The sequence below is a fragment of the Mobula birostris genome, chromosome 3 (genome assembly GCF_030028105.1).
Source record: "Mobula birostris isolate sMobBir1 chromosome 3, sMobBir1.hap1, whole genome shotgun sequence".
Classification (NCBI taxonomy): Eukaryota; Metazoa; Chordata; class Chondrichthyes; order Myliobatiformes; family Myliobatidae; genus Mobula; species Mobula birostris.
Window position 1 is genome coordinate 7,551,291 of NC_092372.1, and position 24,314 is coordinate 7,575,604.

The 24,314-nt window shown below is 43.5% G+C and overlaps 1 protein-coding gene and 1 non-coding gene across 2 annotated transcripts in view; one reads left to right on the forward strand and one right to left on the reverse strand.

The window, feature by feature from the left end:
• The window catches only part of acaa2 (acetyl-CoA acyltransferase 2), a 61,712-nt gene extending 47,972 nt beyond the window's left edge, over positions 1–13,740 (reverse strand). The window contains exon 1 of the mRNA XM_072252189.1: positions 13,521–13,740. Coding sequence (XP_072108290.1) covers positions 13,521–13,536 — 16 coding nt within the window. The 5' untranslated portion in view covers positions 13,537–13,740. The remainder of the gene's footprint in view (positions 1–13,520) is intronic.
• Positions 13,741–14,556: 816 nt separating this feature from the next.
• On the forward strand, positions 14,557–14,644 carry LOC140195756 (small Cajal body-specific RNA 18). Its single transcript, XR_011885543.1, has one exon.
• The last annotated feature ends 9,670 nt before the right edge of the window (positions 14,645–24,314 follow it).

The following is a 24,314-nucleotide window of genomic DNA, read 5'->3' on the forward strand; positions in this document are numbered from 1 at the left end:
CCTGTGCCTAGCGTCACTTTATGGACACACAATCTATGTATATAAGCTATCGGAGAAGATGGCAGCACGACGCAGCTTGCGCGGCCACTCCGGTGAATGATATCTGTAATCTGTCAAGTAGGGTGCCGTGCACAATCCTGATTTGATGGAGACAGACGTGACAGAACGGAGGAACATCTGGAGAAACTTCTGAAATGCCTTTTTCGCTGCCGCTGTTACTGTGTGATCCAGAATCTCCGGAGGAGAAGGCCCCGAGTCCTCGGCTTTGCTTGTTGTTTGGTGGCCGGGACAGGGTCGAAGTGCTCGGCCGAGATGGTGCTCGGTGTCGAAAGGCTGGTTGGAGGCTCAAAGTTTTCAGCCGGACTCAGAGTCGGCTGGGGTTGGGTGCTTCCAATGCATCGACAGCTGTCGGTGCCTGGAGGTTTATGGCAGAGAGAGTTTTTCCTTTCTGCCACCTGCTATCGGGGACTATTGGGGGTCGATCGGAACTTTGAGACTTTTTTTTACCGTGCGCATGGTCTGTTCTTTATCAAATTATGGTATTGCTTTGCACTGCTGTAACTAAATGTTATAATTATGTGGTCTTGTCAGTGTTAGTCTTTGGTTTGTCCTGTTTTTTGTGTGATAACACTCTGGAGGGACATTGTATCAATTCTTAATGCATATATGCATTTCTAAATGACAATAAACGAGGACTGTGTCCTCATAATCTAATATTTTGTGTTTTTATTATTATTGTGTTCTTTATCTTAATTTTTTTGTGTTGCATCCGATCTGGAGTAACAATTATTTTGTTCTCCTCTACACCTGTGTACAAGAAATTACATTAAATAATCCTGCTTGAATCTTTATTCATTTACAGAACATGCTCCACTGCCAACAATCTAGTAATTTCATTCCATGGCCATCATTGCTGATGCAAGCATATTATTATAGATTGATTAACAGTATTAACATATCAGAAGTTTTAGAAACATATAAATTTGCTGGAGCATTTATGGAAATGAATACACAGTCCATGTTTCGGGCCAACATGTTTCATCAGGGCCATGATGAAGATCGGTTCTGATGAAAGGTCTAGGCCCGAAGCGTTGACTGGTTATTTCTCTCCATAGATGCTGCTTGACCTGCCGAGTTTCTCCAGCGTTTTGTGTGTGTGACTCTGGATCTTCAGCATCTGCACAACCTCGTGTTGATGAGAGGCTGTAGGAGTTCATTTGTTTCTGCATGCCTGCTCCACCATTCAGCGTTTAGCATTAACCTTATAGCCTTCGATTTCTCACTAAATTCCAAAACCCAGATGCTGCCTTAGGCCACAAGAACAAAGGAGGAGAATCACACACACAAAATGCCGAAGGTCAAGGAGCATCCATGGAAATGAACAAGCAGTCGATGTTTCCGGCCAAAACCCGAGCTGGAAAGGAAGGAGGTAGATGCCAAAATACAAAGATGGGGGGAGGGGAAGTATGATAGCTAAAAGGTGATAGGTGAAGCCAGGTGGGTGGGAAAGATAAAGGGCTGGAGAAAGAGGAATCTGATAAAAGAGTAGAGTGGACCATGGGAGAAAGGAAAGGAGATGGGGATCCATAGGGAGCTGATAAACAGGAAAGAAAAGACAAGAGGCCAGAGAGAAGGATAGAAGAAGGGAGGAGGAAGGGAATTTTATTAAACCAGAAGGAGAAATCGATATTTATGCCATCAAGTTGGGGGTTACCCAGATGGAATACAAGGTTCTGCTTCTCCACTCTGAGTGTGGCTTTATCTTGGCACAAGAGGAGGCAATGGACTGACCTGTCAGAACAGGAATGGGAATCGGAATTAAATTGTTTGGCCCCTGGAAGCTCTGCTTTTGGCAGATGGAGTGGAGGTGCTCAATGAAGCAGTCCCCCAATTTACAACGCGTCTCACCAATGCAGAGGAGGCCGTGTCAGGCGCACCAGACACAATAGACAATCCCAACGGATTCGCAAGTGAAGTGTTGCCTTACCTGGAAAGGGCCCTTATGAAAGTGAGGCAACAGGTATATGGGCAGGTATGGCACTGAGCTCACTTGCAAGGTTTGGTGCCAGGAGGGAGATTAGTGGGGTGGGATGAATAGACGAGGGAATCACAGAGGGAGTGATCCCTATGGAAAGCGGGAAGCTGGGGGGGGGGGGAGGGGGAGAGGAAGAGGTAAAGACTTGTTTGGAGGTAGGATCCCTTTGGAAGTTGCGAAGGATGAAACGGATGTGGAGGCTTATGGACAAGAGCAACTCTATCACTGTTAAGGCGGTGGGAAGATGGCGTGAGTGCAGATGTTCGGGAAATGGGAGAGATGTGGTGAGGGCAGCATCAATAGTGGAGGAAGGGAAACCCCATTCTTTGAAGAAGGAGGACATCTCCGATGTCATGGAAAGAAAGCCTCATCCTGGGAACAGATGCGGCAGAGACGAAGGAACTAAGAAAAGGGAATAGCATTTTTACAGGAGACAGGGTGGGAAGAGGTATAGTCAAGATAACTGTGGGAATCGGTAGATTTATATAAGAAGGCAGTCAACAGTACAGAGATGAGACAGAGAGATCAAGGAAAGGGGAGGGAGGTGTCAGAAATGGACCAGTGCATATAAGGGTACGGTGGAATTTATAGGCAGAATTGAAGAAATTGATGAGCTCGTTATGGATGCGTGAAGTAGCACCAATCAGTCATCAATATAATGGAAAAAGAGTTGATGAGCATTACCAGGGAAGGCTTGGAACATAGACTTCCACATAGCCAATGAAAAGGCAAGCAGAGCTGGGGCGATGGGGGGGGGGGCACAGCTACCTCTCGAGTCTGCAGAAAGTGGGGAGGAGCCAAAGGAAAAATTGTTCATGTGAAGACCAGTTCTGCCAGACTGAGGAAGGTGGTGGTGGAGAGGAACTGGTTAGTTCTCCCATTGAGAAAGAAATGGAGAGCTTCAAGGCCTTCTTGATGGGGGATAGAAATGTACAGCAGAAGTAAGCCATTTGGCCCATTGAGTCTGCTCCACTTATTCCATCATGGCTGAATCATTATCCCTCTCAGCCCCATTCTCCTACCTTCTCCCCATAACCTTTGACATCCTCACTAAACATGAACCTATCAGTCCCCACTTTAAATATACCCAATGAATTGGCCTCCACAGCCGTCTGTGGCAATGAATTCCACAGATTCACCACCCTCTGGCTAAAGAAATCCCTCCTGATCTTTGATCTAACTGAATGCCCCTCTGTTCTGAGGCTGTGCCCTCTAGTGGAAACATCCTGTCCACATCCACTCTAGCCAAACCTTTCAATATTCAATAGGTTTCAATGAGATCCACCCCCCCCCCCCCCCCAATTCTTCTAAACTCTAGTGAGTACAGGCCCAGACCCTCAAACACTCCTCATATGTTAACATTTTCATTCCTGGAATCATCCTCATGAACCTTCCCTGGATCCTTTCCAACGGAAGTACATCCTTTCTTAGATAAGAGACCCAAAATTGCTCACGATACTCCAACTGCAGTCTGACCATTACCTTATAAAGCCTCAGCATTCTATACTTGTTCTTATATTCTAGTCCCCTTGAAGTGAATGCTAATTTTCCTTCCTTACCACCGACTCAGGGCACTCCTGCACATTGACTCAGATGTTAATGAGCAACACTCACAAAATGCTGGAGGAACCAGCAGGTCAGGCAACCTCTATGGAGGGAAATGAACAATCAGCATTGGGTCTGAAGCATCAACTCGTTATTCCCATCAGTAGATTCCTTGCCTACTGAGTTCCTCCAACTTTGTGTGTGTGTGTGTGTGTGTGTGTGTGTGTGTGTGCGCTGCTCAAGATTTCCATCATCTGCAGAATCTTTTGTGTCTAAGACTCTGCCTTGTGAGCGAGACTCCACTGACCTCCTAGGAAGAGAACACTAAAGATTCATTATCCTCAAGTGAAGAAATTCCTTCCCATTTTATTGTTGAATGGCCAGTCTCTTTGAAACTGTGACCCCTGGTTCTAACCTACCTTGTTAGTTCCATAGAATTTTGCATATCTGTACAAGATCTCTTTTTTTAAGCAGAGTTCAAGAGCTGAGAAGTAACGTTACAGATCTATAAAACCTTGGCTAGTCCACACTTGGAATGCAAACAACAGGAATTCTGCAGATGCTGGAAATTCAAGCAACACACATCAAAGTTGCTGGTGACCAGCAACTTTGATGTGTGTTGTCCACACTTGGAATATTGTGTTCAGTTCTGGTTCCCTCATTATAGGGAGGATATGAAAGCTTTAGGTTGCAGAGGAGATTTACCAGGATGCTGCCTGGATTAGGGAGCAAATCTAGTGAGGTAAGGTTAAGTGAGCTGGAGTGAAGCAGGATGAGAGGGAGAGGTGACTTGATAGTGTGTAGGATAAGAGGAACAGAATGGACAGCCAGTGCCATTTTCCCAGGGTGACAATGGCTAATACGAGGGGGCATTATTTTAAGGTAATTGGAGGAAAGTGTAGGGGCGAAGTTAGTGATAGTTGTTTGTTTGTTTTTTTTTTAAAACACAGAGTGGTAAGTGCATGGAACACACTGCAAGGGTTGGTGGTACAGCCAGGTATGTTAAGGACATTTAAGAGGTTCTTTGGTAGGCATGTAGATTATAGAAAAATGGAGGGCTGTGTAGGAGGGAAGAGTTAGATTGATCTTGGAGTAGATTAAAAGGTCAGTACTTGTGGGCCAAAAGGCCTGTACTGTGCCGTAATGCTCAATGTTCTATTACTAGCTAAAATCCAGCCCGTCATTCCACTCCCTTTCTGTGTAACTGATGTACATGCCATATGTCACCTGTTGCACAACACTCAAGCCTTTGTTGTTTCAACAGTTGCCAGCAGTGTTTAGTAGCTATAAAGTTACTACCTAGTTGCATAGACTATGCACTTTGGTCATTCCTCTAACTTGCACTTATTCAGTACTTCAATATGGTAAAAAGTTTCAAGATGCTTCATGTGCAATTCTCAAACAAATCTGACACTGCACAGTGTGAAATTTTAAGACAGCAAACTAACAGCGTTGTCAAAGAAGCAAGAGGCAGGAAGCAGAGGAGTGTAGCGATTTGGAGAGTTTTAGTAAAAAAGAGAGAAAGATTAGCTTGATTTGTCAGGTGTGTATCGAAATGTACAGTGAAATGCATTGTTTGCATCAAATCAATTCTCCGAGGGTCACTGTGGGCAGCCCGCAAGTGTTGTCACGCTTCCAATGCTAACCTAGCATGACCACAATTTACCCTAACCCCACCCGTATGTTGGAGGAAACCAGGGCACCCAGAGAAAACCCATGCAATCACGGAGAAAGTGTACAAATTCTTTGCAGGCAGCAGCAGGAATCAGTGTTCACTGGCGCTAACCACTACACTACCCAGAAGACAAGGTCATGGAGAGATTTGAAAGATGAGCACCAAAGTTCATCTGCCAGAGCAGAGTGGATCAACAAACAGTTGATGGTGTTGAGAATTAATCATAAATAGACTAACAACTGATGGAACTCATGTTCTCATGTGCAGATGAGAAACTCAACACAGGAATATGTGCTGTTATAAATAATAACAACATTTATAGAGCACAGGCAGTGTAGTTCAGGGTGCTTTACAAAAGGATAAAGTACAAACATGAAGATAAACTTGTAAAATAAACAGTTTTTGAGCTGGCGTTTAAACTATCAACTAAGTCTGTATCCCTTATAGTTTTACGTATTGAATTCTGGGTACATAGAGCTCGTCAGCCTGGGAAGGCAGTCCACCTAAGAGAGGGAAAACTCTGATCTCAAACCTCCGCTGCCTTGCGGCCATACCCACTCACGGGAAAGGCTTCGGGAGTAAACCCGGAGGACAAATCCGGAGCTGGAGTCCCTAAGACAGTCCGACGTTGCCTTCAACCTCGTTCTGGCAACTCCTGCAACGACACTGGTGCCAAGCTGAATCAGCCCTTGCCCTTCCCTTGGACAACATTTGTGTCGTGGAGAGGGGAGACTTGCTGCATGGGCAACTGCCGGTCTTCCATACAACCTTGCCCAGGCCTGCACCCTGGAGAGGACACTAGACTTTCCAGGCACAGATCCGTGGTCTCGTGAGATTAACGGATGCCACCACCACCATTATTGAATTCCACAGTTTAGGAGCATAGTTCAAAAAAGCTGACCTGACAATTATCTTTTGAGGGAGATTGTTTAAATTGAAGAGACCAACATAAGACCAATGAGCTCGAGCAGGGTTATAAAACAGAAGTGATTCTGAGATGTACATCAGTGTCAGCCCATTAAGAGCTTTAAAAACAAGTAAGAGAATGTTAAAATCAATTCTGTAAGAAATAAGGAGCCAATGCAGAGTAGCTAGTACGGGAGTGATAAGCTCCCTTATCCACATTGAGTGTGGTAGTTCTGTGGCTTGGTTACTGGATTAGCAATATTGAGATACTATCTTAACAGTTTCAGATCCATCAAGGACAGCTAGGGAATTTAATTTCATTATAGAAAGGATGTTGAGGCTTTGGAGAGGGTGCAGGAGAGTTTACCTGGACATTACCTGGATTAGAGAGAATGTGCTATAACGAGAGGTTGGACAAACTTGGGTTGTTTTCTCTGGAGTGATGAAGGCTGAAGGGAGATCTGATAGAGGTCTGTAGATAGATACCTGTATTGATCCCAAAGGTAATCACAGTGTCACAGTAGCATTACAAGTGCACAGATATAAATATTAGAAGAGAAATAAGGAAGAATTAAAAAAAGTTGCCTCAAACAGTCTAGCAGGAGGAGCTCATCACTTCCCCAGCTATAGGTTAACTCATTATAGAGCCTAATAGCCAAGGGTAAGAATGCCCTCATATAGCACTCTTTGGGGTTACGCAGTTGTCTTAGACTATTACTGAAGGTACTCCTCTCTTCAGCCAAGGTGACATGCAGAGGGTGAGAAACATTGTCCAGAATTGCCAGGATTTTCTGTAGGGTCCATTGTTCTACCACAGTCCAGTTTGACTCCTAAAACAGAGCCAGCCTTTCTAATCAGTTTATTGAGACTGTAGGTATTACCCATGTTGATGCCATTGCCTTAGCACACCAACCACCGCATAGAGCATTGTACTGGTAACAGACTGGTAGAACACGTGAAGGAGAGGCCTGCATACTCCAAGGGCCCTCAGTCTCCTCCAGAAGTAGAGGCGACACTGCCTCTGTGTTGGTGCTGCACTCAACTCTGTTATCCACGTGCACTGTCAGGTACTTGTAGGTCCTCACCACATCCATGTCCTCACCATCAATAGTAACAGGGAGCAATCCAGACTTAAAGGGTCTTAACCTGAAATGTCGACTACTTTTTCCATAGAAGCTGCCTGGCCTGCTGAGTTCCTCCAGTACTTTTGTGTGTTGCTTACTCTTCCTAAAGTCCATTACCATCTCTTTTGTCTTACTGATGTTGAGCTGCAGATGATTCAGCTTGAACCATTTGACAAGGTCCTCCGCCAGAGCCCTGCTTTCATCCTCCTGTCCTCCCTTAATAAACTCAACCATTGCTGAGTCATCAGAGAATTTCTGCAGATGACATGACTCATGGTTGTATCAAATGTCCAAGATATACAGGGTAAACAGAAAGGAAGCCAATACAGTCCCCTGTGGGGCTCCAGTGCTGCTAAAAGCCATGTCTGACACACAGCTCTGAAGCCACAAACTGTGGTCTTTCAGTCAGATAGTCTTTTGTCCAGGGTACAATGGAAGTGCCAACCTGCATTGAGCGATTATTTATATTATCTTGTATTATCATTATACGACTATGAGAGGCATAGATAGACAGGCAATATTTTTCCAAGGGTTGGAATGTCTAATATCAGAGGGCATGCATTTAAGGTGAGGGGGTAAGTCCAGAGGAGATGTGAGGGGCAAGTTTTTTCACACAGTGGTGGGTTCCTAGAATGCTCTGCCTGGGCTGGTGGTAGAGGCAGAAACATGAGAGACTTTTCAGAGATGATTATGACATGATAGACATGAATGTGTGGGAAATGAAAGGATATGTACATTGTGTAGGTAGAAGAGATTAGCTGACTTTTTTTTCACTAATTTCATTGGTTCGGCACAACATTGTGGGTCAAAGAGACCGTTTCTGTGCTGTACTCTGCTATGTTCTGTGTTCACTTTAGTTAGAGGTACAGCAGCGTAACAGGTCCTTACGGCTCAATGTGCCGGTGCCAAGTATACCACGTGACCAATTCGTCTACCAGCCAAGTATACCACGTGACCAATTCGTCTACCAGCCAAGTATACCACGTGACCAATTCGTCTACTAGCCAGTGCGTCTTTGGACTCTGGGAGGAACCAGGAGCATCCGGAGGAAACCCATGCGGTCATGGGGAGAACATGACAGATAGCAGAGGGAATTGAACCAACCCGTAACTGGCGCTGTAATAACGTTACGCTAACCGCTGTGCTGTCCCTTATTAGGAAACAGAAAGGTAACAAAAGGTAGCTACAGAAAGGTAACAGAAAGGTAGCTACAGAAAGGTAACACCCCCTTCTGGCCCAAAGAGCCCGTACGGCCCAATTAATTGATTGTTGGAATGAGGATGATGAGTATGAATGCATGGGGGGGGGGGGTGCGAGAGAAGTGTTGTTGATCTTTGAGAATAAGCCATTGAATAAGCCTGAGTCAGCGGTGGAGGCAGATACACTAGTGAAGTTTAAGAGACTACTAGACAGGTATATGGAGGAATTTAAGGTGAGGGGTTATATGGGAGGCAGGGTTTGAGGGTCGGCACAACATTGTGGGCCGAAGGGCCTGTACTGTGCTGTACTATTCTATGTTCTATGACCCTACATTCTCTTGAATTCCAGAATCAGAATCACTTTTTTGCCAGTATGTGAAACATACCAGAATTGATTGTAGTTCGGTGCCAAGCATAAAACACAGAATAATACCATAACAGACAACACAATAGCAACCAACAATTTACAAGACAACAGTGCAAATAGCTATGAGCAATCAAACATCAATAATTAAACTTAAATATGAACAGACTCGATAATTATCAACAGAGCAAGGAGAGCAGAAAAGACCATTTAACGGATGTTGTGCAGGGGCAGTTAGAGTTCAAGTTCAAGAATATTATCACCTAACTGTACATAAATCTCCTATGCAACCTAAAGCTTTCACATCCTCCTTATAATGTGAGGGGACCAGAAATGAACACAATATTCCAAGTGTGGCCTAGCCAAGGTTTTATAGATCTGCAATGTTACCTCTCAGCTCTTGAACTGATTCCACCGACTAATGAAGACCACCAACACACCATGTCTTCTCAACCACCATAACAAGTTGCATGGTCAGCAAAGACATGGACCGCATGATCACTCTGTTCATGCACACTGCTAAGAATCCTGCCATTAACTCTGTATTCTGCCTTCAAGTTTGATCTTCCAAACTTTATCATTTCACACATCTCCATTTGCCACTTCTCAGTTCAGCTTCCTATTAATGTCCTATTGTAACCAACACTATCAAAACACCAACAACCTTTGTATCATCTGCAAACTTACTAACCCACCTTCCACTTCCTCATCCAAGTCACCTATAAAAATCACAAAGAGTAGGGGGCCCTGTGGAACACCACTGGTCACCGACCTCCAGGCAGAATACTCTCCATCTACAACCACACTGTGCCATCTGTTGGCAACAAGCCAAATTCGAATCCATGCAGCCTCATTTCCCTGAATCCCATTCCTCCTGACTTTCTGAACAAGCCAACTACGGGGCACCTTGTCGAATACCTTACTAGAATCCATTATCACCACACCCACTACACCACCTTCACCAAAGTGCTTTGTCACATCCTCAAAAAATTCAATCAGGCTTGTGAAATACGACTTGCTGACTATCCTTAATCGGACTAAGTCATAAATCCTGTCTCCAAGAACCTTCTCCAACAGTTTTCCTGAACGATGATTTGAGACTCACTGGTCTATAATTCCCAATTATATCATTGCAATCCAGGGAGCGGGAAGCGCAGAATCAAATATCGCTATGATGATTGTACGTTCTAGTATCAGTTGTTTGGTGACAATGAAGAATAAATAAAGTATATTTAATATTCCAAACCTGAAAAAAATCCAAAACATCAACACTTCTAGCCTCAAGCATTTCAGATAAGAGATACTGAACCTTGCTAAGAAATGAGTTACACATTCTGTTGTGTGCTTTCCTGAGAACATATAGTGAGAACACAGTGTATGTTTATGATAGGCATCCTTAAAAACAATAACAACACTTTCAAAATTTCTTTCTGAAATTAAGTTGACGATTAAATTGAAGAAATGCTATATTAAAAAACGTGTCCTGAAGACTGAAGGGGCTGTGGCAATATAAATTAGAAAAGACAAATTTAAAAGTTGCACAAGAAATATTAAGAACAAGGATATATGTATATATATACACACACATATATATATGTCCTTGTTCTTAATATTTCTTATGCAACTTTTATATTATATATATATATATATATATATATATAGCTCATTGTAAGTAGTAAGGAAAAGAGTTTCTTAAACTGCTGAGAACTTATAAATAGAAACATAGGACAGAATATTGTGTAATCTGTTCTGGCCCAAGAGATATGATGTCTTTGTAGAGAGTACAGAGGAGATTTAACTAGAAACTTCAGTGAAGTGGTAGTTCAGTCATGGCAAAAGACTAGGGAATCTGGACATGTTCTCCTGAGAGTGTCGGTTGCATGGGTAACTGACAGAGCTTAAAATCATGAAGGTATAAACAGATTAGATTTCAGGATCATTCCCATCGGAAAAGGAGTTTAAGTTCTAAGTAAATTTATTATCAAAGTACAAATATGTCACCACATACAAGCCTGAAATTTGTTTCTTGTGGACATACTCAATAAATCCAAGAACCACAACAGAATCAATGAAAGACCGTATCCAACAGGACAGACAAACAGCCAATGTGTAAAAGACAACAAATGTAAATGAAAAAAGTAATAAGTAAGCAATAAATATCGAGAACATGAGATGAAGAGTCCTTGAAAGTGAGGCCATTGTGGGAACATTTCAGTTGAAATAAAGTGAGGTGATGGTTGAAGTGTCCCAGGTGGGGAGGGGTCTGAGACTCCTACGCCTCCAGTGGGGAAAAAAAGTGTTGCAAGAAATTATTTATTTATATTTAACGATACAGCGCGGGGCATGGCCTTCACGCCACACCACTCAGCAACCCGTGACAAACCCTAACCTAATCACAGGACAATTAGCAATGACCAATTAGCCTACCCCATACATCTTTGGTCTATGAAAGGAAACTGGAGTACCTCAGGAAAACCCACAGGGAGGACATAGAGAGACTCCTCGCAGAATAGCGCCGAAACTGAACTCTGAAACTGTAATAGCATTACAGTAACAACTAGGCTACCGAGACACCCAATGTGTAAACAAATCAAAAGAATTGGTAAATGAACCGGGAAACACACAAAACGCTGGAGGAACTTAGCAGGCCAGACAGCAGCTATAGAAAAAAAAAGTACTCTTTTCCATAGATGCTGCCTGGCCTGCTGAGTTCCTCCAGCATTCCGTGTGTATTGCTTGGATTTCCAGCATCTGCAGATTCTCTCAGGTTTGTAAATGAACTGGAAATGATGTGTGGATTTCCGTGTTTTGTTTTTGTACTGCAGCTGGTTCAGGACAGGGCGGTAGTGAAACTGATTGAAGAAATATCCTGTAGGACTATGTGTGAAAGAAAGGGGAATTAATTTGCTCTTCTGTACATAAAACAGAAACATTATTTTCCCCTGTCCACAAATACTGCTTCACATGGTAATTTTCAGAACTTCCTGATTTAAAATCAAAAAACCAGAGTTTGGAAAAGTGAGATTGTAAACAGAAGTTTCTAGGAGCATTGAATTCTTCCAGAAATATTTATGGAGCATAGACCAAGCAGAAACAGAGGAACAAATTAAATTGCTTTTCTTTCTCTCCCCAGACACACATTACTACAGATGTACCGTGGAGAACATTCTAACTGGCTGCAACCTTTCTGGAATGGAAGGGCAACTGCACAGGATTGGAAAAAGCAATCACAGCCAGCTCCATCATGGGCACTAGCCTCCCCCACATCAAGGACACCTTCAAGGCAATGCCTCAAAAAAAAAAAAAAAAGCAGCACCATTATTAAGGGCCCCCATCACCCAAGACATGCCCTGGTCACATCGCTACCACCAGGAAGGAGGTACAGGAGCCTGAAGACACACACTCAACATTTCAGGAACAGTTTCTTCCCCTCTGCCATCAGATTTCTGAATAGACAATAAATCCATGTACACTACCTCACATTTTTTTCTTTGTTTTGCTCTGTTTTTGCAATACTTAATTTAAAAATTTAAAATACATTTCCTATTGTTACTTATAACTTCTTAGCTGTCGATTGTAATGTACTGTTGCCACAAGACATATGCCAGTGACATTAAGCCCGATTCTGAATCACCAACTGTTCTATTCAGTATATACAGATTTTTGATTTTTATATTTCAGATTCCCAATTAATCTGATAAATAACTTGACAGGCAGATTGTTCTCTTTCCAACATAGTTGTTTTACGAAGTCCTATTTACTTTGCAAAGCCCCTCTTGCATGCGTCCTTGCCGACTACCCTTGCTTTGCTTAATACCTTCTCTCCTGACTATGCAGTACAATCGTCCGCCTTTCAGTGAGTCACTCTGTCCAACCACAGCATCTTCAAACGTTTCAGACATGACTCCTAATACCCAACCATGGGCAAACTGTCAAAAGCATCCCAATCTCTGCAGACTTTAAATCCCCATTATTTCTTTTATAAAAGTTCAAAGTAACTTTATTATCAAAGTACATATATGTCACCAAATACAACCCTGAGATTCGTTTTCTTGCAGATATACTGAATAAATCCAATAACCATAATAGAATCAATAAAAAAAAATTGCACTCAACAGAGTGGACAATCAATGTGCAAAAGACAACAAACCGGGCAATATAAAAGAAAATAAATGATTAGCAGGAAATATAGAGAAATGAGGATAAATTGTGGTGTTCTTTTTTCACTATTTATTTATTTTACAATTTGTAGAAATTTTATGATTTTGCGAAGAGCTGCCGCCACACATAAAAAAAATGAAATTTCTCGTAAGAATACACACGGATAATAAATAACTTTGCAACTGCGTCATATTTCCGAGCGGTCCATGAGCCGATTTTGCCTTATTCCTTAGGTTTTGGAACTGAAAGTAAATGTTATGTTTGCACTGAATTGCTGTCGCTAAACAACAAATTGGTTAGATTTAAATTCCAATGTGTTCACCCTGCGCACCTAAGTTTGTATGGAGAACAGGGCATTTCAAAGTTCAAGGCTTACACCCAGTGCTAACTCAGCCCTGTCAAATGTTGTCCAGGCTACTATCTTATACATCAAAGAGTGGATTATTTTGCTTATTCAACACTGAACAAGTAGTTAGAGGTTTAGAGAAGATATTTAGAGAGACTAACACACCTCTCAGCAGAGACATCTTACTGCGACTTCCAGCTCAGTCTTCACAGCAAGTCTTTCACTCCAGGCACCACATTCAATTTGCTTGTGTTTCACGACCGTAAATAAATCATTACAGTACAAAAACAGATTTAGAAAATGCAATGCATATATTTGAAGACAATTAATGATTAACTCAGTTGATTTTTACGTAAACGTTTTTTGACGAAAGTTCCAACTTGTTGAAATGACTACCCGCCAACGGAGAACGATAGCCCTACGTACTTATTGCTTGACACCCACACCAACCAATAGATAAGGCGTTTACTCACCTGCGCAGCTGTTTTGATAGACAATTGGGTGGAGGTGTTGATTGACATAGAAAATAACCAATAGAAAGCGGCCAAAAGGGGTGGGTGCTTACTGTCGCCTTTTCTGCGCATGCTCACTGTCAGCGGGTGGAGGTTTTGGTCGCGGGCGGAGGATAGGTAGGTCAAGGTCTGGGGAGGAACTTTCTAAATGTGGTTCGTTACCTGAGAGAAGCCGAGTCAATGCTTCTCGATGAAGAAATGGATTCATACTGAAATGGGGAAGTGTTTGAGGTTAGAATCCATGCCCAAGTGAACGTGGTCATTTTCCTTATATGATCGGGCCGTGTGGAGCCCGAGGTGATTTAAGTCAGTTCTGGCGATGGGACAAGTGTGTTCACTTTCTTCAGTTAACTAGATCACACTCAGGCTTACTATCAGTAACTCGGCGTGACTTTTGTTTTTTTCAGGAGCGGTGCAGTTAAAAATTACAAAATAAATCAATAGTGCTAAAACATAAGGATCAGTTTATGGGCTGTTCAGAAATCCGAAGCGGGAAGGGAAGAACTGATATCCTTTATTGTTAGCTAGCTCTCACATTTTAAATACAAACTTTAGGAGAGGGGAAGGCAACCTGGGCTATGTGTCAAGTATCAGCTGTTCTTTTAGTTAAAGTTGTCTATGCCTTGACGGGGCATTGATTAGTAGGGAAAGGGAACTTTAAAGAGGGTAGGTGTGCCGATCTCTGCAAATGGTCAGTGATGACTAGCCCACTGCGCAATCTGAGTTCAAAATGAACTTTACTGATGGAATCAGTGCTGGAAAACAAGTCTGAGGCCATGCAATGAAACATGAGGCTAAAAATGAAAAGCATAAATGTGCAAACATTGTAAATCTGCCAGGGTGCCATGGTAGCATGGCAGCTAGTGTGATGGTATTACAGCTTGGGCCTTTGGAGTTCGGAGTTCAATTCTGATGCTGTCTATAGGAAGTTTGTACGCTCTCCCTGTGACTGGGTGGGTTTCCTCCAGGTGCTCACAGTCCAAAGACATACTGGTTAGTCTGTTAATTGGTCATTGTGAATTGTCCCATGATTAGGCTGAGATTAAATCGGAAGATTGCTGGGTGCTGTGGCTTGTTGGGCCAGAAAAGCCTTTTCTGCACTGTCACTAAATAAAATAAATAAACTTGATCTATGCCTCTTGCACACATCGAACAGGTCATGCAAGACTGTATGTAGCATGTGACAATAATAACCCAATTCCAGGGAGCAAATAAACTTTCTCTTGAATGTTGAGATAGGTGAACAAAATCGGCTGATGAAGAGCCACATGTCCTTCATCTCCATAGTTCTCAGTTATTTGCAGAGATTTCCATTCTTTGCCAACTAATAAAATGTATGTACACTGTTGAAAATTGCAGTGTCTGACCTCTCACCTAATTACTGTGTTAATCCACATGACAGTCTGGGGAAGTCAGCTTTATTAGTTTGACCTTTGTAGTTTGAATGCAAACGTGTTCATAAACAAGTACAAGGTGTATTTATTTAACCTCTGACTTAGTTTTTCCCAGTCAGTTTCAAAAATTACAACTTGTAAACATGGGTTTTAATGAAATTGATATGCCACAGAATATCAATCAGATTTATCCTGCTAAATCTTTTTACACAAGTACCTACTTCCATCAGCACGAGCAAATGCATTAGGAGAAGGGGTGGCCACTTAAACTCCAGCTTACTCTGTCATTAGACAAAGATCATTGCTGGCTGTAACCACTACTCCACATTTCCAGCTGACAGAAGAACTTTTCACCCAGTTGCTTATCAACAATACCTCTCTTCCTCTCTCCATCGTTCTCTCCTTTGTCTCTTTACCTCTGAAGCAGATTATTTGAATATTTTCACCACTAGATACTTGCGTGCCACTAAAAAAAATCTCTGCTCTCCCTTATTTTTAAGCAGTGATCCTTTCTTCATTTTCTCACACAAGGTAACAAGTTCAATTTTATTGTCATGGGTATACACACCCAGGGTACAAATGGCATGAAATGTACTGTAGTTTTATGCAGGAGCAGCAAAATACACTTCAAGCATAAAACAAATTATACATAGTGGTTTTCCGTCATGTCCTGCGATGACAGAAAATCTGTGTGGGAGAGTTTAAAGTGGAAAAGCCATTGCACTGGGCCAGATCCACTCTCTCATCCTCAGAAGTCCAGGTCCAGTGGTACGAACAAGTACGAACAAACTGGGGTCCTCCTTGATTTCAAAAGATGCCCATGAAATCTTCTGTGTCTTATCTTTCCCTTTGCTTTACACAGAGCATTACAGAACTGCCTTCCTGGTCGTTAGATTTCACTGTAGATCTCATCCGCCCAGTATGTTGGAACCAACTTCACGTGCTGGGACAGGAATGTCCCTATCTCACTGGGGTATGAGGCTGCCGGTTACCCTCATGTGCTTTAGCCTGCCTGATGAAGCAGTATACAGGGCTGTGGCTGCTGTCACATGTAAACTGCTACTTGGAGCCACAGGTGAGGGCTGAATGTCTGGTGGGGACCCAAAGGTGAATGAGCTACCTCAGAATGGACATGACAAGCCCCTTCACCAGAGGTGCTAACCCTCCCTGGACATCCCATGCACCTCAAATTATGCATAACTCACCACAAAATAAACAACAGTAGTGCAAATTGGAGACATGAGATTCTGCAGATGCTAGAAATCCTGAGCAACACACAAAATGCTGGAGGAACTCAGCAGGTCGGACAGTGTATCATGGCTCAGTAGCGCAGTGGTTAGCATAACGTTATAGAGAGGCAGCTGTAAGATGGGGGTCAATTCCTGCCACCGTTTGTAAGGAGTTTGTATGTTTTCCCCGTGACCATGTGAGTTTGCTCCCACATTCCAAGGACGCTACGGGTAAGTTATGGGCATGCAACGTCAGAGCCGGAAGACTGGCAACATTTATGGATTGCCCTCGGCACATCGTCAGACTTTATTGATCATTGACACAAACGGCACATTTCCCTAATGTTTCAATATTTCATTGTACATGTGACAAATAAAGCTAATCACTATTCTTAATCTCTCCTTTCCCTGTTATTTGCACAGACTGGGTGAATCGTGGCCTGGTATGGAAACAGCAATGCCTCTGAATGTGAAATCCTACAAAGGGGAGATTGGGCCCAGTACACCACGGCTAAAGCCCTCCCAGCCATTGAGCGCATCTGCATGAAACTTGTATGAAAGCAGCATCCATCATTAGAGATCCCCACCACCTAGGCCATGCTCTTTTCTCACTGCTGTCACCAGGAAGGAGGTACAGGAGCCTCAGAACTCGCACCACCAGGTTCAAAAACAATTATTACCCCTCAACCGTCAGGCTCTTGAACAAAAGGGGATAATGTGAGGGGCAGGTTTTTTATGCAGAGTGTGGTGAGTGCGTGGATTGGGCTGCCGGTGGAGGCAGATACGATAGGGTCTTTTAAGAGACTCCTGGATAAGTACATGGAGTTGAGGGCTATGGGTAATCCTAGGTAATTTCTGAAATAAGTGGATGTTCGGCACAGCATTGTGGGCCGAAGGGCCTGTACTGTGTTGTAGGTTTTCTATGTTTCTAACTACACTCATGCCCCATCATTGAGATGTTTCCAACAACCAATGGTCTCACTTTACGGATTCGATCTCATGTTCTTGTTATTTATTGCTATTTATTTATATTTTTATTTGCACAGTTTGTTGTCTCCTGTACTCTGGTTGATCTTGTTACAGTTGCTGTTATATAGATTTGCTGAGATTTCCCACAGGAAAATGAATATCATGGTTGTATATGGTATCATATATGTACTTTGATAATAAATTTACATTGAGCTCTATGGAATGCTCCAGTTCAGTGGCCTTGGTGATTTAGACTTGAGTTAATTTAAAATAAAAAGATTCTCAACATTAGGGAAATCAAAGGATATGGGGATAGTGCAGAAAAATGGAGGAGAGGTAGATCAGTAGAACCAGCCTTAAAGGGCTGGATGCATTACACTCTCAGTCTTCATTTGATTTCTCCATTATAGAGACTGCATTTTCTGCACCAAATCTAAGCTATTAAATCCAAGCAAGAACAGCATTTCTTCTTCTTATCTATATTTCAGACCAGATGTTGCTCTTACCTCGGTCAATCTTGATTTTCTCCTTAGTAAACAACAAGGAAAAATTTTCATTAAAAATTCCACCGCTCCTCTGTGGCTCAAGATATAGGTGGTCCTGCTGATCTTCAAAGGAACCTACTCTGTCCCTATCCATCCTTTTATTTTTAATAGAACTCTAGGACCACTTGGTTCCTTATGGTTGTTATGGACACGCATGGTACTGGGGATGAACTCTCACTACTAATTAAATGCTCCCAACAGTGTGTGTCTCAAGTAGCCTCCGACAATCAAAATCCAGCTCCTGGCGTTCACGTGTGGCTTAGTTACTAATCCTGGTGGAACCATTTCTACTGACAGGAAAAAGGTTACTGGTGCCTTGAAACCAATCACTTCGGGCAGATGGGGCTCGTCAGCCATTGTTGGCTGCTCACCTGGGAGAAGGAAAACTGTGACCTCAAACTTACACTGCCTTGAGGCTACACCTACTTATGGGGAAGTCTTTGGGAATGAACCTGGAGAAAAAATCTGGAGCTGGAGTCCTAAGGCAGCTGAGTTCAATGCAGATTGGCAATTCCTGCGACGCTGTAGGTGTCAAACTGTATTGGTCTCCTCTTTGCTTTGGATTCATCAGCTGCGTGTGTGGAGCGGAGGACATCGAAGCACAGCTGTTGGAACGGCTTAACGAGTCACCATGGTATGCTATCCAGGTCGACGAGTCTACTGATGTCGACAACAAGGCGATACTGCTGGTTTATGTGCCATATATATTTCAAGACGATGTGCACGAGGATATATTGTGTGCACTAACACAACTAGGGCAGAACTATCCAAGTCTTTGAATGACTACATGTCAGGCAAACTGGACTGGTCATTCTGTTTTGGAATATACACAGACAGGGCTGCAGCAATGACTGGATGGCTGTCTGATTTCACTACCCGAGTCAAAGAGGTTGCTCCTGAATGCCAGTCTACCCACTTTCAAATCTCTTACTAGCTTTTCTTTCAGTTAATCCTGAGGAAGGGTCTCGGCCCGAAATGTTGACTGTACCTCTTCCTAGAGATGCTGCCTGGCCTGCTGCATTCACCAGCAACTTTAATGTGCGCTGCTTAAAATGTTATGATGCTATTGACTTATAAGTGACTTATAATTGACTTATCACTATATTCATGGGGGGAAAATATGTGCTGTGTGTTTAATATTAAATTTATTAGATAAACCCTTTTAGAAACGAAGTTGAGTGTATTAGCCACTTATAAGTGATTTATAGTTGACTTATCACCTATATTCTGGTCGTGATTAACACCGCCCCCCCCCCGCCCCGTCAGCCGGTCCGCAAGAATATTGTCAATATTAAGCCGGTCCGCGGTGCAAAAGAGGTCAGTGACCCCTGACGTAGACAGCTGGGACCAACATCCGTGGTTGACCCTGATCAATGGAGGACTTCCAGAACCACTTGGGATTTTCCTCAACTTTACCTGCCAGAATCATCTCCGAGGTATCATCTTCTTTCAGTCATGATTCAGTGATGCTTCCAACATCATACATGCCAATCTGTAACTGCTACAAGTTCATCTACCTTTTTCTGTATACTGTGCACATTCAAATATAACACCTTCAGTCCCGTATTCACCCTTTTTGATTTTGTCTGCCTTTTACATTGGATCTCATCCTGTTGACTGCAATTTTGCCCTATCATCAGCTTCTCCTTGCTATGTGTCTCACTACACATTGCCTCTTTTGTAAAACAACTATCTTATCTTCAGCACTGTCACCCCAGTTCTCATCCATTGCCAAATTAGCTTAAACCCACCCGAACAACTCTAGCCAACCTGCCCGCAATGATATTGGACCCCCTTGGATTCCAGTGTAGCCTGTTGCTTTTATACAGGTACCTTCCCCAGAAGAGATCTGAATGATCCATAGATCTGAACCCCTGCCCCTCTGCACCAGTTCCTCAGCCACACATTCACCTGCCAAATCATCCTTTTCTTACCCTCACTGGCACGTGGCACAGTTACTCTACTGGGGGTATTCTATAGGTCCCCTGGTAGCAGCAGAGATACAGAGGAGCAGATTGGGAGGCAGATTTTGGAAAGGTGCAAAAATAACAGGGTTGTTATCATGGGTGACTTTAACTTCCCTAATATTGATTGGCACCTGATTCGTTCCAAGGGTTTAGATGGGGCAGAATTTGTTAAGTGTGTCCAGGATGGATTCCTGTCACAGTATGTGGACAGGCCAACCAGGGGGAATGCCATACTAGATCAAGTACTAGGTAATGAACCGGGTCAGGTCACAGATCTCTCAGTGGGTGAGCATCTGGGGGACAGTGACCACCGCTCTTTATAATTATCATGGAAAAGGATGGAATCAAAGAGGACAGGAAAATTTTTAATTGGGGAAGGGCAAATTATGAGGCTATAAGGCTAGAACTTGCAGGTGTGAATTGGGATGATGTTTTTGCAGGGAAATGTACTATGGACACGTGGTCGATGTTTAGAGATCTCTTGCGGGATGTAAGGGATAAATTTGTCCCGGTGAGGAAGATAAAGAATGGTAGGGTGAAGGAACCATGGGTGACAAGTGAGGTGGAAAATCTAGTCAGGAGGAAGAAGGCAGCATACATGAGGTTTAGGAAGCAAGGATCAGATGGGTCTATTGAGGAATATAGGCAAGCAAGAAAGGAGCTTAAGAAGGGGCTGAGAAGAGCAAGAAGGGGGCATGAGAAGGCCTTGACGAGTAGGGTAAAGGAAAACCCCAAGGCATTCTTCAATTATGTGAAGAAAAAAAGGATGACAGGAGTGAAGGTAGGACCGATTAGAGATAAAGGTGGGAAGATGTGCCTGGAGGCTGTGGAAGTGAGCGAGGTCCTCAATGAATACTTCTCTTCGGTATTCACCAATGAGAGGGAACTTGATGGTGAGGACAATATGAGTGAGGTTGATGTTCTGGAGCATGTTGATATTAAGGGAGAGGAGGTGTTGGAGTTGTTAAAGTACATTAGGACAGATAAGTCCCCGGGGCCTGACGGAATATTCCCCAGGTTGCTCCACGAGGCGAGAGAAGAGATTGCTGAGCCTCTGGCTAGGATCTTTATGTCCTCGGGAATGGTACCGGAGGATTGGAGGGAGGCGAATGTTGTTCCCTTGTTCAAAAAAGGTAGTAGGGATAGTCCGGGTAATTATAGACCAGTAAGCCTTACCACTGTGGTGGGAAAGCTGTTGGAAAAGATTCTTAGAGATAGGATCTATAGGCATTTAGAGAATCATGGTCTGTTCAGGGACAGTCAGCATGGCTTTGTGAAGGGCAGATCGTGTCTAACAAGCCTGATAGAGTTCTTTGAGGAGGTGACCAGGCATATAGATGAGGGTAGTGCAGTGGATGTGATCTAAATATGGATTTTAGTCAGGCATTTGACAAGGTTCCACATGGTAGGCTTATTCAGAAAATTAGAAGGCATGGGATCCAGGGAAGTTTGGCCAGGTGGATTCAGAATTGGCTTGCCTGCAGAAGGCAGAGGGTGGTGGTGGAGGGAGTACATTCAGATTGGAGGATTGTGACTAGTGGTGTCCCACAAGGATCTGTTCTGGGACCTCTACTTTTCGTGATTTTTATTGACGACCAGGATGTTGGGGTAGAAGGGTGGGTTGGCAAGTTTGCAGACGACACAAAGGTTGGTGGTGTTGTAGATAGTGTAGAGGATTGTCAAAGTTTGCAAAGAGACATTGATAGGATGCAGAAGTGGGCTGAGAAGTAGCAGATGGAGTTCAACCCGGAGAAGTGTGAGGTGGTACACTTTGGAAGGACAAACTCCAAGCAGAGTACAAAGTAAAAGGCAGGATTCTTGGTAGTGTGGAGGAGCAGAGGGATCTTGGGGTACATGTCCGCAGATCCCTGAAAGTTGCCTCACAGGTGGATAGGGTAGTAAAGAAAGCTTATGGGGTGTTAGCTTTCATAAAGTTGAGGGATAGAGTTTAAGAGTCGCGATGTAATGATGCAGCTCTATAAAACTCTGGTTAGGCCACACTTGGAGTACTGTGTCTAGTTCTGGTCACCTCACTATAGGAAGGATGTGGAAGCATTGGAAAGGGTACAGAGGAGATTTACCAGGATGCTGCCTGGTTTAGAAAGTATGCATTATGATCAGAGATTAAGGGAGCTAGGGCTTTACTCTTTGGAGAGAAGGAGAATGAGAGGAGACATAATAGAGGTGTACAAGAAAATGAGAGGAATAGATAGAGGGGATAGCCAGCGCCTCTTCCCCAGGGCACCACTGCTCAATACAAGAGGACATGGCTTTAAGGTAAGGGGTGGGAAGTTCAAGGGGGATATTAGAGGAAGGTTTTTTACTCAGAGAGTGGTTGGTGCGTGGAATGCACTGCCTGAGTCCGTGGTGGAGGCAGATACACTAGTGAAGTTTAAGAGACTACTTGACAGGTAGGAGGAATCTAAGGTGGGGGCTTATATGGGAGGCAGGGTTTGAGGGTCGGCACAACATTGTGGGCCGAAGGGCCTGTACTCTGCTGTACTATTCTATGTTCTACATGCAGCAATCCAGAGATTATGCGCTGGAGGTCCTGTTTCTCAGCTTTCTACCCAGCTCCCCAAAATCTCTCTTCAGGACCTCCTCACCCTGTCTACCTGTGCCATTGGTGCCAGTATGTACTAAGACTTCTGGCTGCTCATCCTTGCCCTTGAGAATGCCATGGACACAATCTGAGACATCCCTGATCCTGGCACCAGGGAGTCAACATATCGTCCGGATGTCTCTAGTGTCCACAGAACCTCGTCTCTATTCCTCTGACTAAGGAATCTCCTATCAACGTTGTCGTCCTCTTCACCTCTCTTCTCTTCTGAGCCATAGCACCGAACTCGGTCACTGTGGCTCCCCATGGTAGGTCATACCCCTCAATTGTATCTAAAGTTGACTTCCGGGTTGAGCATGGAGTGAGTGGGTGCGTATGAGTGTGGCTCCCGATTTTTATTGAAAATCTACCTGTTTATCTTTGCCGTATGTTCGAGATAACTGAATATTTAACATTGTGAACAACCCGGGACGTTGCTGGACTCTGAAATGGCAAATACAATGTACCTTCGAAGTAAAACTGGGGAAAAAGATAGCGAAGCCTCGAGCAAGAAGGCTGATGTTACAGTAATGGCGCCGTTTCACGCTGCTGGACCTGGACCTGAAGAGGCTTCGTTTAGTGCTTCTTACTGACATGACGCAAGCGGTGCATTCTGCTCTAAAAAGAGAACTTGAAGGTGCTTTATCACCAGTGAATGCTACCATGGAACAAATTATGTCTTGTTATGAGTTGCACGACGAATGCATTCATGAGGTTGAAGACGGCCCGAATGATTACAGTGACCGACTGGTGAGCGCCGACGCCGCATTTCTGAAGGGAAAGCTAAATGACCTCGAAAATCGGTCGCGGAGATCCAATTTAAGAGTGGTCGGCATTCCTGAAAATTTGGAAGGTTTGGACCCTGTTAGATTTATGACCGAGTTTTTTTACATAGTGCTGGGGACAAATTTCTTCCTAAGGCCTCTCGTGCTCACCGAGTTGGGCTTAAACCATCCGGTGTCTCTGGAGCCAAGCAAACGAGACCAAGAACGTTCCTGGTTCTCTTTCACTACTTTCAAGATAAGCAACGCGTTATCAGTAGACGGAAGCAGGAGCTGTATTTCCGCGGACACCGCGTGTTTTTTCATGAAGATTTTAGTGCGGAGCTGAGGAGAAAACGAGCAGCGTTCAAGAAGGTGAAATCCCTGCTTTACGGGAAAGGGGTCAGATTCGGCCTCTGGTATCCTGCCCGGCTCCGGGTCATGCATGAAGGTAAAAAGCATTATTTCGACACACCAGAGTCGGCCAAATTGTTTTTCCATTTGCGCTGGGGAGAATAAGAACGGGAAGAGCAGTTACTTTCTTTTAGGTTATTCATGCAGCATTGAAGGGGCCTCCTGCTGAGGCAAACTATTAGTTTTCGCAATCCACTTCTTCGTTCATTTTTTCCGGTTTAATTTGTGGAACGCGATCGGGTCAAACTGCTATGCTGCAGAATCTGATTAATGAAAACTTTCAACCAGCAAAATGTAAGTATTTGGGATTTGTATCTCTGGCGTTTAGTTTCCTAGTTTTTTAATGCTTTGGTTAACCTGTGTTATCTTTTATATATATATATGAAAGGTAGAATAAGTGATGGTATAAATTTTAAGCAAGGGAGCCACCCTAGATTAAATTGAAAGTTTGGTTGTATGGGGAACACTTTGGAAGTTTTTTGTTTGGTAATGCCTGCAATCATCCTCAGTTGGGGAGGCAGGTCTAGGTTTCCGGGGTTAATTGGGTTTTTTTGCTGTTTGTGTAAAGG